Source organism: Tyto alba, unplaced genomic scaffold (genome assembly GCF_018691265.1).
Source record: "Tyto alba isolate M040663 unplaced genomic scaffold, T.alba_DEE_v4.0 Super-Scaffold_20000042, whole genome shotgun sequence".
In the NCBI taxonomy this organism is placed as follows: Eukaryota; Metazoa; Chordata; class Aves; order Strigiformes; family Tytonidae; genus Tyto; species Tyto alba.
Genome location: NW_024881293.1, coordinates 6,315,583 through 6,342,024, shown reverse-complemented (window position 1 = coordinate 6,342,024; position 26,442 = coordinate 6,315,583). Strand labels below are relative to the sequence as shown.

General features: G+C 45.4%; 2 protein-coding genes across 13 annotated transcripts in view; one reads left to right on the top strand and one right to left on the bottom strand.

Annotated features, from left to right (window-relative positions):
* The window catches only part of PUSL1 (pseudouridine synthase like 1), a 28,106-nt gene extending 12,438 nt beyond the window's left edge, over positions 1 to 15,668 (bottom strand). For 5 of the 7 annotated variants that reach the window (XM_033007525.2, XM_033007524.2, XM_042794164.1 and 2 more), the window contains exons 1-3: positions 15,464 to 15,668; positions 14,204 to 14,261; positions 6,785 to 6,972 (exon numbers count right to left, since the gene is read on the bottom strand). In XM_033007525.2, coding sequence (XP_032863416.1) covers positions 6,785 to 6,972; positions 14,204 to 14,261; positions 15,464 to 15,522 — 305 coding nt within the window. In that variant the 5' untranslated portion in view covers positions 15,523 to 15,668. Of the gene's footprint in view, positions 1 to 6,784; positions 6,973 to 14,203; positions 14,262 to 15,326; positions 15,387 to 15,463 lie in introns of those variants that run through there. The other 2 variants (XM_033007526.2, XM_033007527.2) reach the window with 2 other exon arrangements.
* Positions 15,669 to 18,078: 2,410 nt separating this feature from the next.
* The window catches only part of ACAP3 (ArfGAP with coiled-coil, ankyrin repeat and PH domains 3), a 101,102-nt gene continuing 92,738 nt past the window's right edge, over positions 18,079 to 26,442 (top strand). For 2 of the 6 annotated variants that reach the window (XM_033007509.2, XM_033007508.2), the window contains exon 1: positions 18,085 to 18,517. In XM_033007509.2, coding sequence (XP_032863400.2) covers positions 18,471 to 18,517 — 47 coding nt within the window. In that variant the 5' untranslated portion in view covers positions 18,085 to 18,470. Of the gene's footprint in view, positions 18,518 to 26,442 lie in introns of all 6 variants that reach the window. The other 4 variants (XM_033007506.2, XM_033007505.2, XM_033007510.2 and 1 more) reach the window with 4 other exon arrangements.

Below are 26,442 nucleotides of genomic sequence, written 5' to 3'. Positions count from 1 at the left end.
AAACTGACTGTGGGTCATCTATTGATATGTTTTGGGGACACTCACACCATCACAAAAGGCTAAGACCAAGCAGTTCTTCAGCTGAGAAATGACAACTAATAGTATGTATTCTCTGTTGCATAGTGAAACCAGCCCATCACCCAGCCCATCAAATTGTATTGTGTATTTGGCTGAGGGCACATGTGCTCCTAGCCATGCCTACGGTGAGAGGCAGCAATTTCCCAAAGCAAGCTGACTCCCACCACCTCCAGCTGAGGTGCACATCTTATGAACACTGTCCTCCCACTTTTGCAGAATCATGGTCCCAAACACGAGTGGGAAGGACTCCTCCAACAGCAGATACCTCTCTGCTCACTCTCAAAAGCAGCTCACTGTAGCAGATGGAGACAGTTGAAACTAGGTCACTCCCTTCTCACCTCCCCCCACAACCTCCAAGACAAATAGGACTTTGCTGCAGCAATGAAAAGATGCATCCCACCATCGCCTAAATCGAGTCCATCTGAAAACAGCAGAATGCTGCATGCAGCAGACGAGGGAACCCTCACATTTCACGTGTGCAGAAAATGGCTTTTGGGAATATTCATGTCTACTCGTCTTCCACTGGCTCCGGGCAGTTAACTCAAGAAGCAGCTTTCCAGGCAGCTGAACTCCCATGTTTTCTTCTACAAGCAACAGGGAGAAATTGCCTTATTTCTCTAAACTGATGCCACCTTTACCATCAAACACAGACAGCTTGGTAGCCAGAAGGGACAGTACAAGGCTGTCAGAGGGAAACACCCTTCCCTCTGGCAGGAGAGAAAACAGCTTCCCTGTGCTTCTGCACCTCCCCCAAAGCGTTATCACTGATTTGAAAACATGTCAGCACCAGTTTTCACTGGATTTGATTCTCCCTTATCCTGGACTACTGGCTACTCACCATACTGCAGGGAGTCACTACTACATAGGCATAACCTCTCTGCAAGTGTTACTTGAGAGGATGCCTCTCCTTAGGTTTTTCTCCTGCTGTGTGCCTTTCTGTCTTTGGAGTTTGGTGTAGTGAAGAGATGGGACCCAGGGCAGCCAAAAAATATGATACCATTTGAGACCAAGTAATAGACAAACCTATTTATTTACTTTAAAAAGGTTGGTGCTTAAGGGATTTCTGCCAGCTCAAGTGCTTCTGTCTCACATCCCTTAACTGCAAAGGCTCAGACCACAGAAGAAGAAATTACAAGCTGAGCCACAGGCCTCCGCAAAGATTTGCAATAACAAGCCCAGGAGATCACTCCACTGCTGTAAACTCTCAGTAGAAATGCAAACTACATCCTCCAGGCCTGCAATGGAGTTTGAATCTAGGACCTCCAGCCTCTTCTAAACACAATAATGTAATTATTACATTTATTTTTCTCTGTCTACATGCTTCCACAAACATTTCATCTATCTTGAGCTTCTCTTATTAACACTTACGTGATTTTTATTAAATAACCATCCTTTTACTCCCTCTGATAGCGTGATTCTTTCAGAAAAGCCTATTTATGCTCACATGATTCTTTGACGCAGGCACCCTGTCCTGTCTCTCCTAGCAGACACAATTGCTACCATAGGCTTTTTCTAGATGGGGAAGTCTTTCCAGCTTTTATTCCAGCGGCTACACTGCAGGACTTGTTAAGATCCCATTTTTTGAAAGACTGCCAGTAAATAAAGACTCATGGCATTCTTTACCTTTTCAACAGAGCCTGAGTGTCAGAGGACGTTGAAGGTAAAAAAGCCCAAAGCCATCTACCTCGAAATGGCAATATATTAGATACAAAGATGTCCTCCCCTCTCTCCACTGACAACAGAAACTAAATGCCAATTTGCAGGAGGTGGGAGGAATCCCGCCTCTGCCTTGTTGTCACTCAGACAGCTTTTATTGTGTGCTTACAAAACTAAAACCAGAAATAGAAGGTGTGAGTCTACTGTATTACCATCCCTACTTCAGGACGAAGTCCTCCTAAAGTTACCCCATCTATGAAATATATTCTGATCTTTGTGGACAAGATCCTTTCAAATATACTTTGCAAATCTAAAAGATGGATCAGTTGACAGAAGAGGCACATCATGCTACAAAGGAGGTTATTACTGCTGATGATACAGTTGGCCAGCTTGGAATCTTGTTTCCTTTCCAAGCTCTATCAACAATAATGTGTTCTCATAAAGATCTTTCTCTCCATCACCCCCTGCTTGCAACCACATGAAAGTGCTGAGTTTTCTCTTCAGCATCAGGAGAGAATTCTTCTTGGGAAAGTAGTATTTACAGAGGGAGGAGATGGTTGCTGAATACACTTAGACTCATGCCTGTCACCAAGCTCTTTAATAGAAAGCAGCTGAACCATTTTTAAAAGGTTCAGCCCAAGGGAGGAAGTAGAGCTGATAAACTCTTAACTGATCAGGACTGTATTGCATTTTACCAGAAGCTATCACCTCCTGATATATACCTGTCAGTTCTTAGCACAGGACAAAAATTCTTCCCGTCAGCAAGTTCCCACTGCTGCCTCCTTCAGGAGATGCTCTCTAACTTAAACCTTCTTCAGCAGCAATCCTGTTCGCTGTAGGACTGATCAGTCAAGGTATCACAAAGCTAGCTGTAACTCTGTATCTGTAGGACTACTAGTAGTGAAAGTGGTATGGTCACAACCTAGTTTTAGCTCTCTAGGACAACTTATTCCATTAAGGCTAGATAACACAACTCACAAGTTACAAGCCTAAACCCAGGGGGGAAAGACTGAGATTCAGTGGTTGGTGACACATAGAGCAGACTGGTTGGTTATTGCAGTGGTACCTTCTGGCTGCAAAATCAGCTAGTTTTGACTCCCAAACAACTGCTTTAGTCCTTTAAGGAAGGAAATCAAAGCTATGACCTACTTCATGTTCCCTGTTACTGTTAGAACATCCAGAAAGGGTTTGATTTCCAGGGTGTACAGATTCTGACCTAGTTTTCAGTCTGCACAAAAATAACAACCAAAACTCCATGTAAGTAAATCCCATTTCAGAATTTTTTTTTTTAATTGACACAGCAGTCTGAAAAGAAATCATCTCCAGCCCCACCCCACAGCAGCTGCATTAGACTTTACACATATGTCAAAGAAGGTGAAAGCTCTCAAGGGACAGTAACTTGCAGATGTTAAACGTGCAACTTAGCCAGTTTGAGAGAACTGCTTTGTGTTCTGGCCTCTCACTGCAGAGGAATTGAGCTGCTACATTAAGAGGCCAACGGAGGAACTAGATTTGTAAGTGTAAAACTGTCAATCCTATATTATCATGCTAATATGCAATCTCAGGTTTAGGATGCGTGATCTGACTTATTAGTGGATGGTTGGCTGTGAGCTGGGTAGTAGAAGCAATGAAATCAGTATTTGCTTTTCTTTCTGGTACCCACTGTGAAGCCTTTGCTTTCAGAGAAAGCCTCAACCAACTCTGCAAACTGCTAAAACACATTTTTGCAAATAAGGTGTGAGGGGAGAGAAATTTCCCTTACAGATTGCTGTGGGCTGACAGTCATGCATTTCTAATGGCAGTCACATTCTGTATCAAGCCAAAGCAGCATCACTGTCATCTCATGCTGCCCTTAGCCTGAGCTCACCCACTCCAAGACATCACAAGAGGGTCTCGCAGAGGGACAGCAACAGCTAAGCTAACACAGACAGTCAGAAGACTGTTACTATCAAAAGGGAAAAGCAGTGTGGCTTTATGCTGTTCCCAAAATTGTCTGAGGGCTGTCAAAGGAACTGTAAACGTCCAAGGGAAAAAGGTCAGTTAAAACAACATAATAAACAGCCACTAACAGGAACTATGTGCCTCTAGCAATAAGGCGCTCTCTGCCTTCCTGCCCTCTTTTCCTGAGCTCAGATTCCAAGGATTTTACTTCCTCTTCCCCTGCTGATGGCTCCCCTGGAGCTTGTTCAGAGGTAAAAGAATGCAGCTGGCTCTGAGACAGCTGCTGCAGCTTCTGCTCCAGCCACTGACTGAGCTGAGAGCCCACAGATAAAAAGGTCCCACTGTATTTAGATAAATGCAAAGCATCACTGACATACAACTCTGGAAGCGCTGCAGGAAAACACTGCAAAACCCAATCCCGAGGCCATGGGAGCTACAGGCACTAAACCCTTCTTTGGCACAGGCCTACAGAAGGCACATAGGCGGGATTCCAGTCACAATGTACCTTGTTACAGCAGCAGATGTCAAGTCACCACTGTCTCACACACACTCATGACTAACAGCATAGGTTGGAAGTTATTCCCTGGAATCAATATGCCCTCTAGACATGACATAATAGAACTCTGGAGGCCAAGTCACTCCACCTAATACTGCTCCATGCACAGCACACAGTCTAGGGAATGGCCACTGGACCAGAAGCTGACCCGTTCAGTCCATCTCTGAGTCACACTGAGTCACTGCAAGGTCTGGAGCGAGTTGTGTCAGGGACTGCTGAACAACAGAGCACTTAGGTTACTCCAAGCAAGCTACTGCTGGAACAAGCGGCTGATTAACCTGTGTTTCACACAACGTTAATGCAGATGGGGGAGTTTCTGCAACCTAGCCAGACTCCGCCCAGCACTGCAGGTGTCACTGCTATGTCCAGGATACACTGGAATGTCTCAAACTCTAGTGACCTCTGTGGATTAGCTGCCTATCTCTATTGCCAATCAGAAGCAGACAATCTGCTTCGCTCCTTCTAGTAACAGTGGCAGACACCTTGGAGAGTCTGATCCCAGGGGCCTAGTTTCTAGAGGTACTGAATGCCCACCAATGTGATCACAGCTAGAGAACACCCTGTCACCTGGGATTGCTTTCTTTAGGTTCCTTCCTTTGTTTAAAGTTTGAGTGTTTGCAATATGCTTTGAAAAAGACAAAACAGTTGATTGAATTGCAGATCAGCACTTTCTGCAGAGCATGACACGGCTTCAGCCAATTCATACTAACTCGCTCTTCACTTTATACAGCATATGGAACATGCATGAAAGACCTCCTGGGAAAAAAGTGACACAGACATTCACCTCTCCCTCAGACCTCAAACTATTTGAGCACCTGCACTTTCAGAACTGGATTCACTGTTCCCCAAGTCCTGGAGAACTAGAATCCTCCCTTACAAAATGAAGAACAGATGCAAGTATGATGTCAGTCCTCAAATCCCAGGCCTTGCTATGTCAGCATTTGGGTTGGGCCCTGTTTTGCAAAGATGAGATTAGAAAGTAGAGGAGACTGGGTAAAGTGGGAAGGAGGAGTTTACTTCATAGTAATGTTGCTATTCTTACAACAGTGCCTTCACTGGGGTGGGGAGGGATGGGCTTTTTTGTCCTGGGCTCTTGCTCTGGCATGGGGAATTTGACTCCATAATCTTCCTTTATGTTCACACCACCAGACATCAGAAAGACTGCAGTAACGTGAAAGAGATCAACCTGGGCCTCTGAGTAATTACCAGTTAGCATCTTGCATCAAAGTTCTTTTGCTCACCTACATACCTCCTATAAATTACCAATCTTCTTGCACAACACTCTGAAGTGCTTTGACACACTCTTCAGTAGGGTACCGCACTGAGATTCAAGTCCTATTGTGCCAAATGCAGTACAAAGACAGTCTGTGCCTTGAAGAGTTTTTAAGACAAAGTAACACAAGAAAGAAGAGAGCGCAGCAAAGCAACTGCTGGCAAACGGCATGTTGATTCTGCAACATAGCACAGATTCAGCTTTTAATCTAAAAACCCCAATGTTTCATTGAATTTACACTTTAACCATAAAAACGCACCCATGTCTGGGTAAGAACACAGAAACTGTTTGACAGCTGACAGAGAAATTGCACAACAGCTTGGGAAGAAAAGCAAAGAACATGAAATTCAATCCATCTTTTGAAGAAATCACAGGGTGTAGCAATTATGTAGTTGATGCAAATTCCTAACAGAAACTGTTGGCTTAATGATAATTTTTTTTCCGCCTTTGAGGGTGGGCATTTAGACCTAGGTCTCATGCAGAATAAGCTCACTCTGAAATTCTGCAAGAAGTAGTAACCCTAACAAGAAAGAAGAAAATAGGAAGAAGCAATGGCTGTTCTGCTCTCTGTATTGTTGTATCAAGTTCCTTGCTACATTCATATGCAACTCTCCCTCATCATTAACAGTCTGGTATAGTATGGAAAGGACTTTATCTATCCCACTGAGTAAAACATCAAGTCTTGCTACAAAAATATTAAACTGAGGCTTTTGATGTAACTTCTCTAAACCATGTCAAGCATAGCCTTGGTCTAGCAGGGAAGAAAAGAGGCTGATCACACAGGAAGGGAGGAATAGACGATGCTAACACTAACAGCAATTTCGTTTGCTTGTTTGTTCTTCATCTTTTTGCACAGATATGGGTGAGAGGCAATACGGCAGCCAGGTTTTTGTTAATTGGATAAACAGAGAAAATTAGGGAGTTTGGGGAATAAAGCGACACTGAAAGTTAACATACTAATGTTCTGGCTTGTGTGTGACACTAGTCATCCCAGTGGATTCAATACTTATATGGTGACCCCCAATCTCTCACAACTCCTCTTGTTTTAGGGGTACCAGCATAGATGATCTAACAACAACAACAACAATGGTGGAACAAGACTGATTTTTCATGTGCCAGGGATCTGGTAGTAACAGAAATGCACATGTGCAATGGAGTGGTTTGCCAACACATGTAATGGGAAAATACATCTTGTGGGTGAAGATGGGAGAACACTGCCACATTTTGTCCTTTCTCCAAAAAAGGCAAAATAAAAAGGTTTTAACTTGCCACAAACTTACCGGATTGGCTCAGGATTCAGGTAGCGATTAAGACCACGGATGAGCTGTTTCTCATCAAAATCTGGCTTCCCCGGTGCCCTCTGGATGTCAAGGTGAGCAGAGTTGCAGAGTGCATGGACACCAGCATCTGTTCGGCTGGAGATGTGGAACTTGATGGGAACAACAGGTTTTAGGTTCTGCGCTGCCTTCTGAAAACCAACACAAGATGTATTCATGAATAGTGGACTCACTTTGAGCTAGCTAGGAAAAAACATCCTCCTTCTTGCTAATTACAGGTCTCCTTATTGCCCACACAGAGAAGTAATTGGAAGTTTTACTGTGGGCTGCAAAGAAGAGGATGGGGAGGAGCCTGGGGGACGTTTAGCACCAGTGGATTCTCACCTTTTGTCCTGAAATCACCTCAAACAGATCATCCAAAATACCATGTAAGCTTTCTTGCATGTACAAAATAAAGTAAAAACAACAAAAAAAAATTAATCTCCTTAATCTTTACTTTATATTCTTGAGTGGGTGGGAAAGAGGGCAGAGAATCACCCATTTAAACCCAGACACCACCCCTGCAATTTACTGCTAAGAACCAGACTCAGATTGCTTCAGCAGCTCTTAAAGAGCTGCAGAACCCAAGACTTAAAGGGATGAAAACTGCACAGCAAGGATGTCTGAATGACATCAGCCAAGACGCCTGAAGGAGCTCCGGCTGCATCCTCTGCTTCCAGTGCAGGCCAGAAGTGTGTAAAACACTGTGGCTTACTGCTGCAGGCAGAAGTTCTTTTCCATCCACAATGGGAGCAGGGCTACAGAGGGCAACATGCTTCCATTAATTGTTGAGAGCAGAGGAGGGGCCAGGGGACCAGACCACTAGTAGCATAGCACTGAGGTAATGCATTTATTAGTCCCCCTGAGAAATATAAATAGATCTAAGAATCAAGACATAGCTCTCATAAAACACGCCAGTAGTTGCGGAGCTGACACTGAGCCATCCCAGCAGGTACAAATAACCACAGGACAAACACACACCACTGGCTGTCACAAGAAGGCATTTTCTTATATTCGCTGCTTCCACAGTCACCTCAATGCAGGGCTTGGCTAATTCTCGAGAGTACCGTTTTCTTCAGGAGCTAGAGCTGCCCTCATACCCAGGTGCGGTCTCACTCATGCCAAGATCTCTGCCATAGCAAGACTAAAGCAGGAAATGACAAATATTACTTACATCATCACAGAATTCAAGCTTATTAGAACCAAAAGGCCCTAAAATTACACTGCAGCTGAAAAACTTTAAAAATTAGTGAGCAAGCTATATTGCAACAAGCTGAAACTTACTATTCTTAATGCAAGGGGAAGGACAGCAATTGAGATCCTCTAGGTTCTGCATATAGATTTTGGCACAGATTCGTTGGAGAATCCACCTGCAGATAAGATTGTTGTTTCCCTTTCCCAACTGTTCCTCTCCACACAGCTGGCTTTTATCCCTACCCTGTTTCTGCATTTCCATTCATCCCACTAACAAAGGGCTGGAAAAACAACTGGGTGAATTACTACAAGCTCCTGCTGTGAAAGTAAATAAAAACCTGCTAAATGAGTCATTAATACTAATACAGTGTATTTTAATAAAGATGCACACACAAAAGAGATGCTAATATGGTTAATTAGATGCTATATATTTAAGGGTCTGTATAGACTGGCTCAAGTTTAGCAAAGCCAGGGTGGGTTTTGTTAAGGGACAAACACTGGTAGGTCAGGAAGTTATTGGAATACCTACGTTTCTAATACAATGTTAAAACCATAGTAGGTCTTACCTACAGTAAGGTTTTAAAGTAGGTTACTGGAGCACTGCAAAATACAACTTTTTTCTTTGTGACGACAGGCCCTTAGACAGAAAATCCAATGTATTTTGTTACAGGGAATGAGTGAAGCATATCTGAAAGACTGAAAAACAACAACAACAAAAAAAGCAGAAAACCAGATGAATGACTAGAAATTTCCTTCTCTTTCCCATCTCCACCTCTGAGTAGTGAATCCAGTAGTGGCCTTTATTAGATTTTAATTTGGTACCAAGAGTCAATAAAGTTTGAACTGCTGACTCACAAATACCTTCCAGACTCCTGCTATTTGTGCAGACAGGATTCTGGGCTCTCAGAAACATACTGTTAAAATGCATAGGGAGGCAAGGAAAAAATGTAACTGAGCTGCAGGGGGAAGGCCTGGGAAACAGAACAAAAATGACCCTAGCCTTTTCCCCTTCCTAATCCTTCTATGTGGAGTTCACATGTGGTTATAATTAACAATGAAAATCTTTATTTATCACCCTTAAGCAGAGAGAAGCAGACAGAAATTAAATAGCTTTCTGCAGTAGACCTTGCCTTGTGCCTCAGCAATTTGTCTTAAATCCGAAGCTGAATTTAAGAGCAAAGTTTCTGCAAAGATGGGTTTGGGTTTTGCAGGCTCCTCCCTTCCTCCACCTTCTCCCCCTCCTTTCTTATCAGGCAAAAACCAGCCAGTGGGAACACAGCTGAGAGGGGAGAGAGGGAATGTGGAAAACATCTTCCTTTCTTGTTATGGGCTTGGAGAAGTTTGGATGCAGGACTCCTTTGGATCTCACACTGCATCTGAACAAAGCTGGATAATAACACATTGAATTTCTCCTTTGCCAGTGGGAGTTGAGCCCTGTCAGAGAGCAGACTGGAGAGGAAGAGAAGATTGCAGACTCCAAGGCAAATCTGGTTGCATCTCCTGCTCAGGGCAGCCAGTGAATCCACAAAGGTGCAGGACTGAATGAAAGGTTCATCAAATGGTGTTTTCACAACTGCACTTCTCTAACACAATTTTTTTCCCAGGCACACCTCTCCGGAGAGATGACTGAAGGATGGATGGATGTGCTGGGCATCCAAGGAGGAATGTGACCACCATCTATAACAAATCTGTTTTGAAAGCTGAAAGTTTCGTTTGTGGATTCTTCTTCCAGCCTAACAGACATGCAACTGATATTATACTATCAATCGCTGCCTCCAGTTTTAATATTTCATTTATGTCCCACCCTAATTAATCTCCTTAAAGAGAGACTTTCTGAAAAGCTGAACTTCTTTGCAGGCAATTCAGAAATGACCCCTTCACCTATGCAAATGTCTCATATCTGTACCATTCAGATATCCTTTGAGCCTACAGGCAGCGGATGGTTTCCTCCTTTGGTGCCTGTACACTTTAATCTGTTAATATCACCCACACTGAATTTCAAAAAAGATGAATTATTTACATTTAGTAACTGCTTGGGTAGCAACCAGTTTTTCCTGCCCTTTCAGGAAAAAAAAAAAAAAAAAAAAAAAGTCCCTAAACAAGTAGGCCTTTCATTTGTGGAATCCAAAAGGCTTTACTGCTATTAATCCAGATCCCTACCCTTCTGGGTATCATCTGGATTTCTATGGGGGGAAATTGAGGCAGAAGTTAAGAACTTTATCCATGTCCACCCAGCTAAAAAGCAATAGAAGAGACACAGGAGTAAGGGAGCTGGGTTGTCCTCCTGTGTGCTCAGAGTTCACAGGTCTCTGCTCCCTTTAACCACAGAGCACACAAATACCCTTCTCTTCAGCAATTGTTACAAACACTGAAATCTTGGCCTGGCACCTGCTGGAGACCTTTCATTGAGCCAGTTCTCAGTCATTTTCATTTAGCCTTTACTTCCCAAGTCACAGCCTTTCCAGACGACCATATTCCTGGAGCAACAACAAGCGTCCCAGAGTGTCACTTTATACTTCTAGCACCGTGCATACCAGTGATGCAGGGGAAAGTATTACTTGCACTTAGCAGGTCTGTTCTGCTACCAGGTTTAATTCACTAAGCACTTCCATATTATGAATTATGCTGAAATTTCCACTGTTGTGTGCCAGAATGATATGGATCCACATTCCAGATTGCTATTATTACTTGCAGCTCAGTTCTCACTGCATACAAATGCTGGAGAGACAAGATGAAGAGGCCCATTAATGTATAGCACCTATGGCAGGGAAGCAAAAGTTCATCCACTTCTCTCCCTGAAGTCTACCAGCCATCGACCTCTGCAGAGCATCTGGGAACCACAAAAGGAACATGCAAAATCAACTGTGCCTCAGTGTGTTCAAGAGAATCTGTGCATTAGGAATGTTTTTGGGAAAAAAAAAAAAGTGTCTATTTCCATTTCACAACAGCTGGATTGCTTACTGTTTTCATCATGCATAATGGTATTAGTTGCACAGACACAAGGGATTGCACTGCATTGCCAGGGATGCCGCACAATTTATAAATTGCTGTGTTCTAATAAATAATACCATGCAAGCTTCTGGTTGCAAGTCATCACAGCCTCACCGACTCAACGGGTGCTATGTCAACAGAAACTAATTAAAAATCTTACTTATTTTTAGTGGAATAGATAAAAGTTGAAGTGAAAGCCAGGAAGAAAAATCTGAGAAAGTGGCTTCTGCTGAAGGAAAGGGCTTCCAAAGCAATTTCCTATGCCGCTGAAATTATTAACCAAATGGGTTGAAGGTGACAGTTCTCTTGGACCATTTTCCTTTCTTTTTTTTTGGGGGGGGGAGGGAGTGGAGGGGAGGGTAGGGAGGGGGGTGAGAAGAGGGTAGGCATGAGGTTGTACCAAATCTGCCTGGCATAGTAAGGAGTTTGTATATGTTCTCTTTCTCTCCTCTCCTACTCCCCCTTTTCCTTTCATGAAGGATAATATCTGGCCTTAGCACAAGGCTGCTGGCCAAAACAGAGCTTCGTGTGGGGAAGATTTGTTTTGGGCAGCATTCACCAGCACGATGGGAAACAGCACACTCAGGACATGATTCAAACCAAATATGAAAGGGAACTTAATTCTGTATATCCTAGCAGGCCTTGCATATGGTGCCTGTTAGCACAAGCAACAGCTACTCACTTTAGCAAGAGGTGCTACACAGGAGATCTTTCACAGGAGGAACATTTGTAAGAACTGAGACTAGTGGATAAAGTCCTGCATCTGGTAAGTTTTCACAAGGAACTGGAGGGAGCCAAGTCACAGGACTCAAGCTTCCCCATCTGGGCAACCAAGGTTTGGAATTTTGTTTCGAAGCCCTCACTAGCAAGCTGAGCTTCCAAGTACTTCAACACAAATACGCTGTCTCCGAGAAAGAAAGAAAGTGTGGCCTGCAAAGCCCATCCTCCTCAAAGATATATTAAAAGCTCCTTCAAATATCTACATCTGTCCCTGAACTAAAACAAGTCTCCATTTCCTCCAGACAGTCCCAGGATTCTGTTACATAGCAGTACTGAGGACTACAAAAGCTTCCATGTCCTGTATGATACAGCGCTTTAGAGTGACAAAGTGTTGTAGTCAGGCCTTCTGCTCAGCCTCAGTCCAGCACTTTTACCTTATCAGAGGGCTGCAGGACACTCACAAACCAGTCCATGACACTTTTAATTAAACAGTTGTTGAAACATAAGGTATATACCTCATAGGTATATGAAACATAAGGTATATACCTCTTGCCTGTAACTGCAAACAAATGTCTGAACATATTTAGAATACAATAAGGATCTCATTACAGATTTAATTTTGCCCTTCCTTTCAGTTGCCTTCCTGGCTTTGGAAAGCTGTGAAGTTCAAGGCTGCACAGAAATGGAGGAAGGAAGATAAATTCCTACAGGCCCCAGAAGTTTTCTATTAAAGCTGTTTTAAGACTTCCCATGTGGTTCTAATAGACACAGCCCTGCTCAGCAGTGCCCAGCATCAATACCACCACATGAAAGCAAAGCACATATCCCAGAACTGGCCTGCAAAGTGCTGATACTGTGAAAAGATAACACCAAATAAGTTTATCTTTTTCTTTTTTTCTTCTTCTTTTCTTCTTTAATCACCCATCCTACCCATTCGCCTGTTAAAACAAAGTTCCTTGGATAATGCAAAACAACTGCTGGGCTCACCCGAAGTCCGGCGCCTGGGGCTGAGACGCTGGATGGTTCAGAGGATTAGATAAATGAGATAGAAAGTCCTTTGGGGCTCTTCTTCCAAGATCTGCACAATATTTATACACTTTCTCCACAATGGTGTCAGGCAAGAAGGCATACAAATACACCCTGAGAACTCTTACTCAAACCATAATTCATCACACTTTCCTTCTGCAGACTGCTCCACATGAGCATGCAAGAACTAACCACCCTCACTCAGTAAACCATGACACAGTGTGGAAACGGCTCGGCCATGGTCACAGAGGGGCTGGGTAGGACAGCAAGCCTGCTCCCAGACGTGCTCTTCATTCTTCACGAGACCGGGACTGTAGCTAATGCAGGCAGAGCACAGGCTGTCACAAGCAGAGTGGGCACACCACCTTCAAACTGCTACAGTTTGTAATCTCAGGTTAGACAGTCTGACTGAAAATGAGAACTGGATGACAAAAGTTGGCTATTAATACATAGGCGTGAGCTGACCTAAAGCAGTTTAAACCTCTTCAATCTCTTCTCTCCTAAAGACACAAGCTTCATTTTGAACTTTATGATGCTTCTAAGTAAAAAATAACTCCACTTCCTTTTAATTCCTGCCCTGCACAGGAACATGGGATTCACCAGCATTGCTTGAATAAATGCAGCTCAATAGCAGCTTGTAATTAATTACAATTGGGTTACACAAACATCCAGGTGTGCTGACCATTTACCCTATGTAAGTGACCCACTTTCTACTCGTTGATGTAACAGTGGGTCTTTTGCACCTGTTGCACACCCACTACAAACCCGAACAACAGTTGGGTCCTGAAAGCCATTCCTACATTCTGGAAAATCCCTGGGAGCAGCGCAGGAACAACAGTGATGATGGGATCATACCTTTTTTTCCCCAGCATATTAGAAGAATTCCAGAAGAATGCAAACTAAGCTTTTTTTTTTTTTTTTTTTTTTTTTTTTACTCTGGAACAATAGATATCCTGCTGTGCTTTGTTCCAAAAGCATCTATCGGAGACATCCTTTCCCGGGAGGATGCAGCATCTAGTTTTTAAATCTGTAACACACTTAGACACAAACTAAAAGCAGAGCAGCTAAGCCTACTCAGAATGGAAGCAGTTCTAAGAACAAGTGGAGGCAAAGCCACAATTGCTAATGAAGCTCAGCACCTGAGCAGGGTCTCTCAATCAGAGTTCTGGACCCAGACGCCCCCATTTTAAGTCTCACTGGAGGGTTCACATCTTTTTCAGGATCAGGATCTTAATATCTCTGACCTCACCCTAGCCTATTTCTCCCACCTATACACTGTCATAACTTATAAAGCACTTTGATTGCTTTGAGTATTATAGTGTTTAGCACTATGTAAGTGTCTTTTATTCAATATCAATCTAAAAATATTATTTATCCTTGATAATATCTGCAGCTCAACAATGGAACCCTAGAAGTTTCATTTTAATGACAATATGATTAGCAAGGACCTACCTCCAAATAATTCTGGACTCCAATCACTGACTGATTAGTCGAAGTCTCCATAACCCCACTGCAGAGCAAAACAAATACAATAGTTATCAATGTGTCAAGACCCAAGGACTTAACATAGAGTCCACCAACACACGCAGAAGTTAATGGGGGACAGTCATCAAACTGTTTGCTATTGAGCAACCTGGATCGTTTTACAGAATTTGCAGGGACCAAACACTCTGATGAATGGACAGGAAAAAAGATGCAGCGGTTATCTGCAAGAAAGGAGGCTGGAAATAAAAATCATCCTTCAAACATTATTCTATGGACTAGTCCTTCAGATGGAGCCTGACAGGAAGATAAGGCAGGCAAATTACACTAGAAAAGAGTTTGCATATAAAACTATTTCAGGGCCAGGAGTTGGTTGCCAGTTGCAGGTCACTTTCTTGCAGGCCCTGTGGATGTCATAAAGGGACTAAAAAACCATGAAGATGGTTTGTGTTGAGCTTCCTTCTCTACTACAGAAGTCACAGCTATTCACAAAACCTGCAGAAGTGCAGATATATGTCCCGAGGCTAAACCCAACTTATCTGTAACTACTTGGAGTAATTTAGGTCAGTACCCACAGTGACACAGACTGTGCGCTGCAAAATAATTGTGGGTTCTGGCATATGATGGTATTATTCTATAAAATCCCCATGAAGATAGGCACAATTCCATGAGTTGATGCTGTGCAAATTCTCCCACACACTCTTTTTAATATAAACAAGCACAGCTACACACATGGGATGTTTAGGGCCAGGGGAAACCCAACCTCAGCTATCTTGCAGGACTCACAGCCCACAGATCACTTTGCCTGCATCTCTCGAGCAGCACAGGCATCCGAACCACTGAGAACTAGCTACACCACAACGGCTGCAGGGAATACAGTATATGGGATACAATACTTGAGCCCCACCAGCTCCAGATCACAAGTTTGCTGCCTTCTCGGTCCTTTTTCTCTTTACCCACTTTACGCACTTCCTGCCCAAACCACCCCCATTTCGAGCACTTCCACACAACAGCAGAAAGCAGAGTCCAGCTCCCCACCCGCTCTCGCCTACTCTGCAAGAGATTTTTCCCTCACCAAAACCACCGCACTCACCCATCCTTTCTCCAGCCGCCTCCTCAGAGTTCCCCCATCACCACCCATGGCGAACTCTCCCCCCGCCCCCCCCCTCCCCCCCCCCGGGCTGGTTTACTTCCACCGCACGTGGATGACCAGGCAGCTGAGCCACCTACCTATATTTAGTGCCAAAATACTGAAAGAGCACTAGGTAGCGGGCTGGGGTAGAAACCATCTTTGCTGCCTACGCCGCTGCGGCGCAGGCCCTAGGGCCGGCTCCGCTCGGCGCGGCGGGGCCCCGGGGCAGGTTCCAGCGGCCTTCCCGCCCTCCTGCGCCGAGCCGCTTCCCCCGGGCCCGCTTCCCCCCGCCGGCTTCCCCCGGGCCCGCTTCCCCCCGCCGGCTTCCCCCGGGCCCGCTTCCCCCCGCCGGCTTCCCCCGGGCCCGCTTCCCCCCGCCGGCTTCCCCCGGGCCCGCTTCCCCCCGCCGGCTTCCCCCGGGCCCGCTTCCCCCCGCCGGCTTCCCGCGGCCGGCCCGCCCAGCACCGCCCGCTTCCGCCGCCGCGCAGGGTGGGCCCCGCCAAGGCCCGCGGTGGCTGTGGCGGCGGGGCCTGGCTCCGCGCTGCGGCTGGGCCTCAGAGCCCGGGGCTCGCCTGGCCAGCGCCCCGGGCCGGCGGGGGAGGCGAACGGCAGCGGGTCAGAGCCCCGCGCGGTGTGTGTGTGGGGGTGATACGGGGCTCTGCACCTCCCTTCTTCCAGTCCCTCGGTCACCTCATGCTGTGCTCAGAGGTTTTTCCTTTTTCCTAGAGGGAAACCTAGTGACTGAGGCAAAGGCACGCAGCCAGCGCTTGTGAGGGGATAAACCCCTCTGGAAACCTGTGCTTCGTCTCCTCGGCTGCTCTCCAGCCATCTTTTGGCAAGTGGCTTTGCCTTACCATTTGCCATTAGAAACCACCTGAGCTGGACTGATTGTTTTTATTTTTTTGTTGAGTTTCTACCGGGAATTGATCCTGTGGGCTATTCCTAGTGCAGTTCTGAGGGCTTTGGTTGCCCCTGACTCAGAGAAGCATGTCCAAAAACTAAGACTCAAAATGCCAGAGCAGGAATATAGCAAAGGAAAAAAAAAAAAAAAAAAAAAAAAAAAAAAAAAAAAAAAAAAAAAAAAAAAAAGGGGGTTTAATGGGGCCAAAACCTTACAGGGCGAAGACTAGAGCACCGCACTTACTGTGGCAAGTGGCCTTCCCTACTCTCTTTCCCTGCATTAGGGTTACGTGTGAGTTTGGGACTGTTGACTCAAAGAATCTGATGTTCCCAAAACTACAGGGAACTTACCCTGCATGAAACAGCTCCTGACTCAATAGCCATGTCAAAGTCCCCACTAAAAAACAGCACAGTTATTTCAGGCGAACCTGTGTTCATTTATTTCAGCCTGGCTAGGGAAAGACGTATGCAGGCTACCACTTGCTAAGAGTAAATAACAGCTACAGCGACAAACATAGGCTAAGATAATGATGATAAACAAAGGCTGCAGATGTTCTTCATGACTATGTTCTGTATTTTAAAACCTTTATTAATCTTTCTAAAATACTGAATGGCAGTATCTGTATGTACAATAGATAGCCTAAAACCGGTATAAACAATCATCCAATTCATTAGCAAAACAGGGAGAGCAACAGAAAAATCCCTGGCTCCCTCATACACATCTGAGATCTGTTTTGAATGGAAAAATCCAACCAGCTTTCAACTCACACAATGGCATCCAGACTGTATTATAATGAAAGTGATGAATCTCAGCTTTAAAGAGGATGGTAATTTCTAATCCCTGAGCCGGTGCATACACACACAGGCAGAAACATCCACACACTTTCATCTGTGTTGGAAGAACCAACGAAAATGTTGTATTGATTTGACCTTTATGAAACCACATAAAACAGAGGCCACAAGAGGTCACTTTGCCCCTTTTTCTGGACCGAGGTGATTAGCGGGTCTAACTCCTTTTCCTGCCTTCCTCAGAACCCCCCAGCATCTCATAATTGTGTTAAATAAGTCTGACTTTTGCTCACAGAAAGATACTCTTGACTGTGCCTGACAAAGCAAGCAGGTCTGAGGACTCAGATGAAAAGGGGAGCCTGGCTTAGAGTTGAATCTTAGCTGTAGTTAGTGTATGGAAATGGCATTGAACATCTTATTTCATCTCATGTCATCACTTCTGTCCATGACTGAGGTGAGGCCTCATCGTGACATTTTGCTATGGATTCGGTTGCCCCTGGCTCGATGTCTGACTTTTGGTTTTAGTTTAGGTCCATATTACACAGGATGGATATTCTTAAAATGTGGAGATTTACACTTCAGGCCTGTCTCTCAGTTTGAAGCTCACATAAAACTTGCAGTGAATGGTGCAGTTTATACTGTGCTGTCTGTGGTGCTCCATGGGTGGAGGATCAGAATTAAGCCCACTGTGATTAGTCTCGTTTATCCATGCCACATTACATTCCTCTGTCCTGCAGAAAAGGTGATCTGTTCAGCTGGACCCACAAGCCCTGATGTCTCCCCTCCTTGGCTGATTACACCGGCTTCCGAGGAGTAACTTTAGATTTACTGCGTGGCTGGTGGCAGCAGCAAATCCACGGCGGGCAGAAAATTAAAAACTAGATTAGGTAGTAACAGGATTGATGCCAATGCTTTTTGACACTGCCGGTATCTAATTGCTCGGTGCATCCCGGATGGTCTGATTTTGTTTTGGCCTGCAGTGCACACAACCAGGTGGCAACCCTACGTGCCGATGACCGCCTGCCCCTCCAGCTCCTCGCTCAGCCACGCTGGTAGCCTGAGCTGGCGGCCACTGCCACACCCACGAACGCACGCTTCCACGCGTGTCTTCCGCGATCCCATCCTCACCTAAAAGCAGAGCGGGAGAAGGGGAAGGGACTCGCGTTTCCCCGCCCCACCGGCCAGCCCGCGAGGGCACGGACCCAGCCGGCGACCCCGGGCGGAGGAGAAAAGGAGGGGGCACCCACGGACTGACGTCTCAGCCCCTCCGCGGGAGGCTCCGCGCCGGCTCCGCGCCAGCCGGGCCCTTCGCTCCGCGGGGGCGGCGGGCGCGGGGGGGCGGGCGCTCGCTCGCCCGTGGCTGCCGGCGGGCGATGCGCTTCCTCCGCTGAGCGAGCCGCGGGCCGAGCCGGCAGGATGACGGTGGAGTTCGAGGAGTGTATTAAGGATTCGCCCCGGTTCCGGTAAGCGAAGCCCCCCACCCTCCCCAAAAAAAAGCCTTTACCCCCTTCCCTGCGGCGGAGCAGCGGGGCGCCGCTCCGCTAAGCGCTTTAGGCGGCGGGGGGTCGCGGTAAGCCGGGGCGGGGGGGGGTGGGTACCGGCTCCGATGGGGCTGTGGGGAGCGGGGAGCCGGGCCAGGCTGAGCCCCGGCCCCGCTGGAGACTGGGACTGGGATTGGGCTGGGACTGGGGGCCCAGCGCTCTCGGCCGGGGCTGGCCGGGCCGCAGGCGTTGCCCTCCCGGGCGCGGCATCCTCGTCTCTGTTACCCCGCTCGGTTCGGGTGCTTTGCAACTGAAAAAAAAAAAAAAAAAAAAAAACCAAACCAAACAAACAAAAAACAAAATTAAAAAAAATACAAATTGTAGCAGCCAGCCGCCAACCAGCGCTGGATCCCATTCGTAACTGGGTAAACTGGCATCACCCTACGGGGAGCGGCTGGACAGTGCTGATTTAAACCGCCCGGAGAGCCAGTGCTAAGAAATACAGTCGTTTTCCATGCGGTCACATTCCCAGCTCTCGGAGGGTGGATTTTTTTAGCGGTCTTGAAGGAATCCGGGCTATGACAACAAAGACTCCTGTCTCGGCTGTGCTGCATTTAAATCAGGCCGTTTCAGAAATGCCCAGGGCTGGAGAGGAGCCTTCACATTCTGGGTACAGATGCTGCATTGTGCCCGGAGCATCCTGGCTAGGTGTTCGGACGGGGGAGGATGTCCTGATGCTACAAAGGGAAGATCAGGGCTTCCATCGCTAACAGTCTCCTGCTGGTTTCAATACTGTGCCTGGCTGGGGACTGAGGGAAAGAAAGACAATAGCCTGCAGAGGCAAGTTGGTTCGCTGTGTGTACAGGGGAAAGAGTTATCAAGGGGTCTCCCTGCAGACATTTCTTGTTGCTCCTCCTTAGAACCTTTTAGTTTATTAAACAGAACAGTTTGCATTTTCCTGTAAGTGCATTTAAAAATAATTTCCTGGAAGGCAAGGTTCATATGAAAGGCTGCACTGGTCTGTTGCTGTGGCTACTCTGAACAATTGTCATTTTGTGTATGTGTGTGTATGGTTGTGTACAGCTGCAGGTAACGCAAATACCTGGGCACATGCATCTTCTTTATCTCTGCACATGGGAATACGCAGGGCTGTGGAGAGGGTCTTCCTCCACATGTTTTAATTTTAGTTGCGTGGTGAGATCCTGCTCTTTCATGTTCCAGAGCTGGTTCAGAAAATGTAATGGACAGTGTCATGGGAGATGACAGGCCGGTCTTATTTGCGTGCCTGGGTGGCATTGGAATCATGGGAGATTTCCATCTGGAAAAAGTTAGATGCACGAACAGGTTTGCAGAAGGTATGAAGCTCCTTCTTTAAATCTCCGCTCACTTAGCATGAATTAGAATTTATCCGCCCCCTTTTTTTCTTTTTTGACTGTCATTTTATCCTATTGTGCTGCAGAGCATGTGAACTGTTCAGTAGCATCCTTCCAGAGCAGTGACTTCACTGTGCAGATGTCTCGTTCCACATGGCAGTGACCCTTTTCCTGGTGACGTCAAGATTGATTGATATGATTATTTATTTATTTTGCCTTTAGTGTGTGTGGGCTTCAGGCCAAGTTTCTTAGTATGCAGGCAACATCATTCTACTCTGTCTGCTCCATCCATAAAAACAAAACCACTCTCAGAGCACTGTGTTGGACCTTTATCAAAAGCCAGTTATTTAAGCATGGAATTATGAACTATTTCCCAAATGGCCAGACACAGTCTGCCTGTTAAAGGGAGAACAAGAGATTAGACTAGAGAAATAAGCCTGTGTATTTCAGGAGGTCTGAAATATATGTGTCAGTGGAATATGTAAACTGTGAACACCTCAGATTCTGAGAAAATACTGACATTAGCAAGCCTACAGAAAAAAAAAAAAACAAACAAAACCAAAACCAAAACAAAATATAATTCTTTAGACAAGGAGGTTTTAGCCTCCTTCTATACTTTTCTTCCTCTCAACTCTTTAATTAGTTCTTCTGTTACAATTATTTGTTAGTAATACAAGAGAATCTTTAGTTGCCTCTGAGGGACAGCACCTCTTCCATAGTGCATGGCAGAGATGCTTACTAACATGTCCCTAAAATCTTATAACGATAAAAGAGGTAGAATGCCATACAAGCGAAACTATATACAAAAATATAGATAAAAATGTGGTGACAGAAGGTAGCATATAATCCACTTCCTCAACAGGGACTGAGACAGCAGTAGGTGAAGTCACTTGCCATAGGAAACATATGTGGAAGAGGCAAAAATTTCATCCAGATTTCCTATACCAGTCTCTTAGCTAGGAATCACCCTCCCCTTCCTGCTGGCACCCACTGCTGCACAGAGCCCCTTTGCACTGCCCAGTGAGGGGTTGTGCCATGTTTTACAATTGGCTTATTCTCCTCAACAGTGAGCTTTTGCGATAATCAAATTGTTTTCTGTTTGTTATACAGAGGGAGGGGAAAAAAAACCTCCAAAAAAGCATTGCACAGGCATAAACAAACACCATATTGAGCATCCCATAATAAGGCTACCAAACTAGTCCACTTTACCAATCAAATCCAACTACATGTCAAAACACTCCAAATCAATAGTCAATATACACTCAATCCATCATTGCCTTCTATTTTATAGGGACCAGTTTCTACAAAGAAAACTTTTATTTTTGATTAAAAAAATCGTTACTTAAATACATCTAGATCTTTAGATTGCTAGATAAGCCTTATTTCTGTAAGGCATCTTGTAGAGACATGTATATTCAATTCCAGTAAACAAGTATAATTACCTTGAAAGACCAGTTCTAGCATGTTTGAATACAACCCCAATAGATATTGTGGCTTTCATCTCCCTGACATGCAGAGCCTTCTGTTTAACTAGCAGTAGTCTGGGAAATCTAGGAACACGTTTCTGACTTGTTCCACTCAGTCACGGAAGCCAGTGGTCTGGAGTGATGCAAAGAAGAGCCCATTACTGCCCTTACCCTTGCAGATTTGTTAAGTGACAATGCTAGATGAGTAAATTTGGCTCGTTCTTGCAAAATGGAAGTCCTTGGGCATACTGCCAGCTCCCACGGCTTACCCCCTGACTTATTCCCTCCTCACTCAGGGAAGACTCGCTCAGTACTATGGGATGGGTAAGGGGTATCGTTACTCATTCTGGGTATAAATGCACTTGAGGAACAATCAGGAGAATAAGGAAAGAGTAGGAACAAATTGCAGAGGTTGGACCTGGCTGCAGCACTCTGTGGGTCACAGAAAACCCCAAATGCCTCTGTGGTAACTCCCACAAGGAAGGGAAATAAGCGGTTATTTCCTTACTAATATTGCTATTGTAGTCGTTGTTGCTATTAACTAACCCTATTAATCAGACTTGTTGTGAGGTCAGGGTTACCCGCTCCAGCGTGGGCTGCATGTCAGTGGGGTGAGCCAGGAGGTGCTGTGCTCTGACTGTAGCCTGATGACTCCGATCAGGAGGAGCCCTTACAGCTACCGTGACCTACGGGAACACGCAGCTGACAGCATCTCTCCATATCTGTCGCAGCTCCAGGCCACCGTGGGACCTCTCTGCTGCTTAGCAGGAAAGGGAGACCCGCAGCTGAGGCGTAGGCTATCCAAGGGCATGTGCATGCCCAGATCTGAGGGGTGCCAGTCTTCACCTCCCCCGTGCCTTGCAGCCTCTTGGCTGGCTGTAACGCAGCAGTTCAGGAACTAGCAGGACTCCCTGGAGCAGCACTGTCATCAGGCAGTGACCCAGGGACGCCGGCAGAGATGTTTGTTCTAGCAGTGTGCAGCACTGTCGGCACATTATTGCGGCTCTCACTAGGCCCAGAAAAATGCAGGCATGTAGTTCTAGCTCCATGAAAGATGCAAGAAAAAAAAAATAATTGTCACTTGCCAGAGGAAAAGGAAGTGGAAAAACAGGTACATTTAGAAAATATTTTCTAACTCTTCCTAGGGTGTTTCAAACAGAATGGGAAGCATTAAAACCCATAGTCAAACTAATCTTGCTAAGTCTGATAACAGATTGAATTAGATGAGTTTAAAGCTAGCATAACCAGTTTTAATGCATCCATGCTGTGTGAACGTGTGTTAGTGAAAATCTCTGCAAAAAAAGTCTCTGGTGGCTTCTGTGTGATCTGTGTCAATTGACACTGCACACTGTTGACACGCAGTTTGAGGTAAGCCAAACTCATTAGCTTAACTTACTTAAAAGCAAATCTAAATTATATCCAGAATAGTCAAGGGAAGAATCTTCATCTGTTTGACTAAATCAGTTTAACAAAAAGAGCACATGCATTGATTTGAAATTGTTTTTTGTTACACAAGTCTTCTTATGTAAGCAAGATCCCTGATACTGATTGCAGTTGCATGAAGGTACGCCTACACAGAGAGCTTCTTTTTGAATCAGAGACTAATGAGTACAGTTGCCATCACCTGCTGGTTTAGCTGCACGAGAGAGAAGATATTATCCCCAAAGCAGCGTGATATTATCTGTATCAATCATAATACTTGTCTTTATCTATTTATTTTATTTCTTAACTCTTTATCATTGCAGTTCTGAAGTCAAAGAGTCTGAAATATGTAAAGGGGGAAGTCAAAGCAAAGATGTCACCATATAGTTACTACTTCTTACAGTACCAGCTGTGAGATGCTCTCCTAGTTACAGCAGTCCATCCTGTCCGTCCAGCCCCTAAGTATCTATACATTGGGGTGGTGCTTTCTGAATGCAGTGAGACTTCGTTTCCTGTCCTGGCTTCCAGCCTCCCTTTTTCAGCATCACTTTAAAGTGACCTCAAGTCAGTAATACAGAACCAAATCTGCCCTTTCCTGGGGTTGTATTGGGACATGGTTAATGGGAGGGTGGGGGGGTGGTCCATCCCTGTCCTATCAGGTTGGCTTCTCCCCCCACAGATGTATTTGTTGCAGTTTGGATGTGATGTGACAGACTGAGGCTGTAGCTGTGACAGCTTCACCTTCCTTTGCGATCAAGGCTGCATTACATTTCAGTAGCTCTTGTGTCGGGTGAATCCCATTCTCAGTAGATCACAGCAGGACCCTTGCATGGCACAGGTTTTTTTTCCACCATAGGTGCTATCACAGAAGCATATGGAAGCAGAAGTCGCTTCACTTGAGGATCTGTCATCAAAACTAGCATGTGAATCCTGAAGTACTTAAGAAGAAGCTGGAGTCTGTGTTACTGTCGGCAGAGCTGAAGGCATTTATTCAATGTGTAGTCAGGGAAATCCCCTGGTATGAGAGAACTGACTGGGTGACGTCTGACTTGAGATGTCTGGCTTGGCTTCATAAATGGTATTTTATGACAAATTTTTGGCAAGCAGTTTCCTTAGTAACTTTGAATTGTGAACTGCATAAGTAGGGTATCCCAAAGAACCAAGGTTCTGAAGCTAAAACCCCACGATCTATCCCAACTCTCCAAATCAGAAAAGAATTTTTAAATTATTTTTGATTTCCTCAAGATAAAACTGCCTGGACTTAGAAGCTGTGAGTTTGCAGTGGGTGATATTAAACTCTGAAATATAGTCTCTTGGGTTGCTTATGGGAGCTATAGCTCAGTTTCATGGTGTGGCATATGGACAAGGGAAATTTTGATATTTCATAATTTGACAATTGACTTTGTTACCAGAATAGCACTCTTGTAACAAACCTTGCTTTGTGATAGTATGTACTCTGTAAGGACATCTGCAAACTTTGGTATGTTTCTAGTTGTCTGACAGATCAGTTTCTGAGTTGGAAGTTGCTTGCTTTAATTTTCAGTAGCTGCTCCTCTCTGTTGTCTTTCTGCTGGCTGGGATGTATGTGGCTACATGGTGATGAAAATCATCTCTTTTGTCAGTGATAGGCTACTGACATTTTTCTCTCTCCATGGCTCTTCTTCTGGTTGCCATGAGATAAGTGTAAGGAGAAAGCTATCCAACATGAATGATTTTGCAGAAGTTTTGCAAAGTGTAAAACTCTGGCTGTCCCATACTAAGGGTGAGGCTGGACTGCTTTCCCTCAAAGGCTTCCAGAGGGCAACACCACAAGGAACCGTAGGCCTTGTCCTGTTAGGCTGGCCAGAAGCCACTGAGAAAAGCCACGGTCAGGGTTTTGCTAGTTGCTAGTTTTCTAGCTGTAATAAAGGATGTAAGAGGGTTGGAAGTTAGATGAAAAAGCTTGCTAAAAGGGAAAAAACAAAAGAGCTATAACATTGTGGTGGAAGAGGGTAATTAGACCCAAAGTAATGCGGCTGAGAAATGCTGATGGTAGCTTATCTGTGCTATTGAAATTATCTGTGGGAGAGTCATCCATTCCTCCTCGGAGAATGCCACATGTCTTGATAATTGTGCTTTGCTGGTTGTCTTGGCACCATGCAGTGTCTCTGGATTCCAACCCCGGTCCTCGAAGGACTGCAGCATGGCCAAGTGAGCACGTAGGATAAGAGTTCAATGAAACGTTATTTGACGTCACCTCATTCATGTGGACTCTAGACGGGCTCCTGTTGAAATGTGTGCAACTGCAAAACCAGCGAGCTTTGCGTTGTCGGGATAAGTCAGAGTCCATTGTCACTCATGCTGCTGAAGCTTGGGAAGCTGTCAAGGTGCCACAAATCCAGTTTCATGGTGATGGGAAACGATGGTGTTGAGCCCTCATCTAAAAGGAACCCAGGGTGTCTGCAGGCTAGAGTGGAGAACGGGGAGTCCAGGGGCTGAGGGCCATGGCTTGCTTTGGCACTCAACAATTGTGTGACTGAGGAAAGTCCCTTTTATTCATTTCAACAGCTCCTCTGTTTAATTTTCCTTCGCTTAGGGAGAGGGACAAGATGAAAGGGTTACACTGTGTATCTGAGTCAAGAGCCTGTGGAATAATTAATGTTTGTGATGACAAAGCACCTTCATTCACATGATGCCTTCAGCACTGAGTGATTAATCATTCGTTTCTGGTGATCCTATTAGGTAGGAAAGTATAGCATTCTAGCACTGGGCTCTGAGGGAAGGAGGGCTGGAAGGGAGGGCAACGTACTGCCGCCGCACACACCATGGACCTCTCCCAGCCTGTGTGAGAGAAGCCATCCATTTGCTTTAATTTCCTTATGCCTCCCAGAGACAGGAAGGCGGTGCAGACTCCTGGAGTCGGGCTGGGTTTTTTTGGTCTCAGTGGCATCATCAAGGCTTCTCCCCAGTCTGCTCAGGGAGAAGGGATGCAACAGCATGGTGGGGAATCCTTTGCCGGGAGGAGCTTAGACTGGGTGTCTGGCAGCTTTCTCTGGCCGGCCCCCCCTGTGCCAGACATCCTGAGGTGGGAGCTTTTTGCACTTTATCAATGTTATCACTGACATAGCCTCTATTAATCTGGCCACTTTTGCAAAGTTTTGTACTGTCAGTAGGGCACTTCAGCTTTGACCTATAATCACTGGATAAGGAATAAAGCACTGTCTTACCTGCTAATGCACAGATCAGGGCATTGTAATTTCCACTACAACTCCTGAGTTAGTTAAATATACGCTGGGGGATCTTGCAGGTCCCTTTCTCCAGTTAACAGTATTGTCAGATTTGTAGGGCACATATCCTGGGGGTTACTAACTCAGGTACAGTGAGTTGAGAGACCGTATTCAAGTCACATAGTGGACATAAAGAGGCTGAAGACTTTCAGTTTGGTATTAGGGATTAACAGGGTAACAGATGAACTCACGATGGAAAGTGTGTGCATTGGATTGTTTGAGGTTGGGGACAACATGAAGCCTGAGACCCGTAATCAGAGCTACAAGAATGACTTTGGGTCTGGATGCAGCTGTCTCTAGGCTGCGTCCGTTCTGTCTCACATAGTTTGTCAGGTCAAACCTGCCTGCCTAGACTCTGTTTAGATACACGGGGCTGGTGA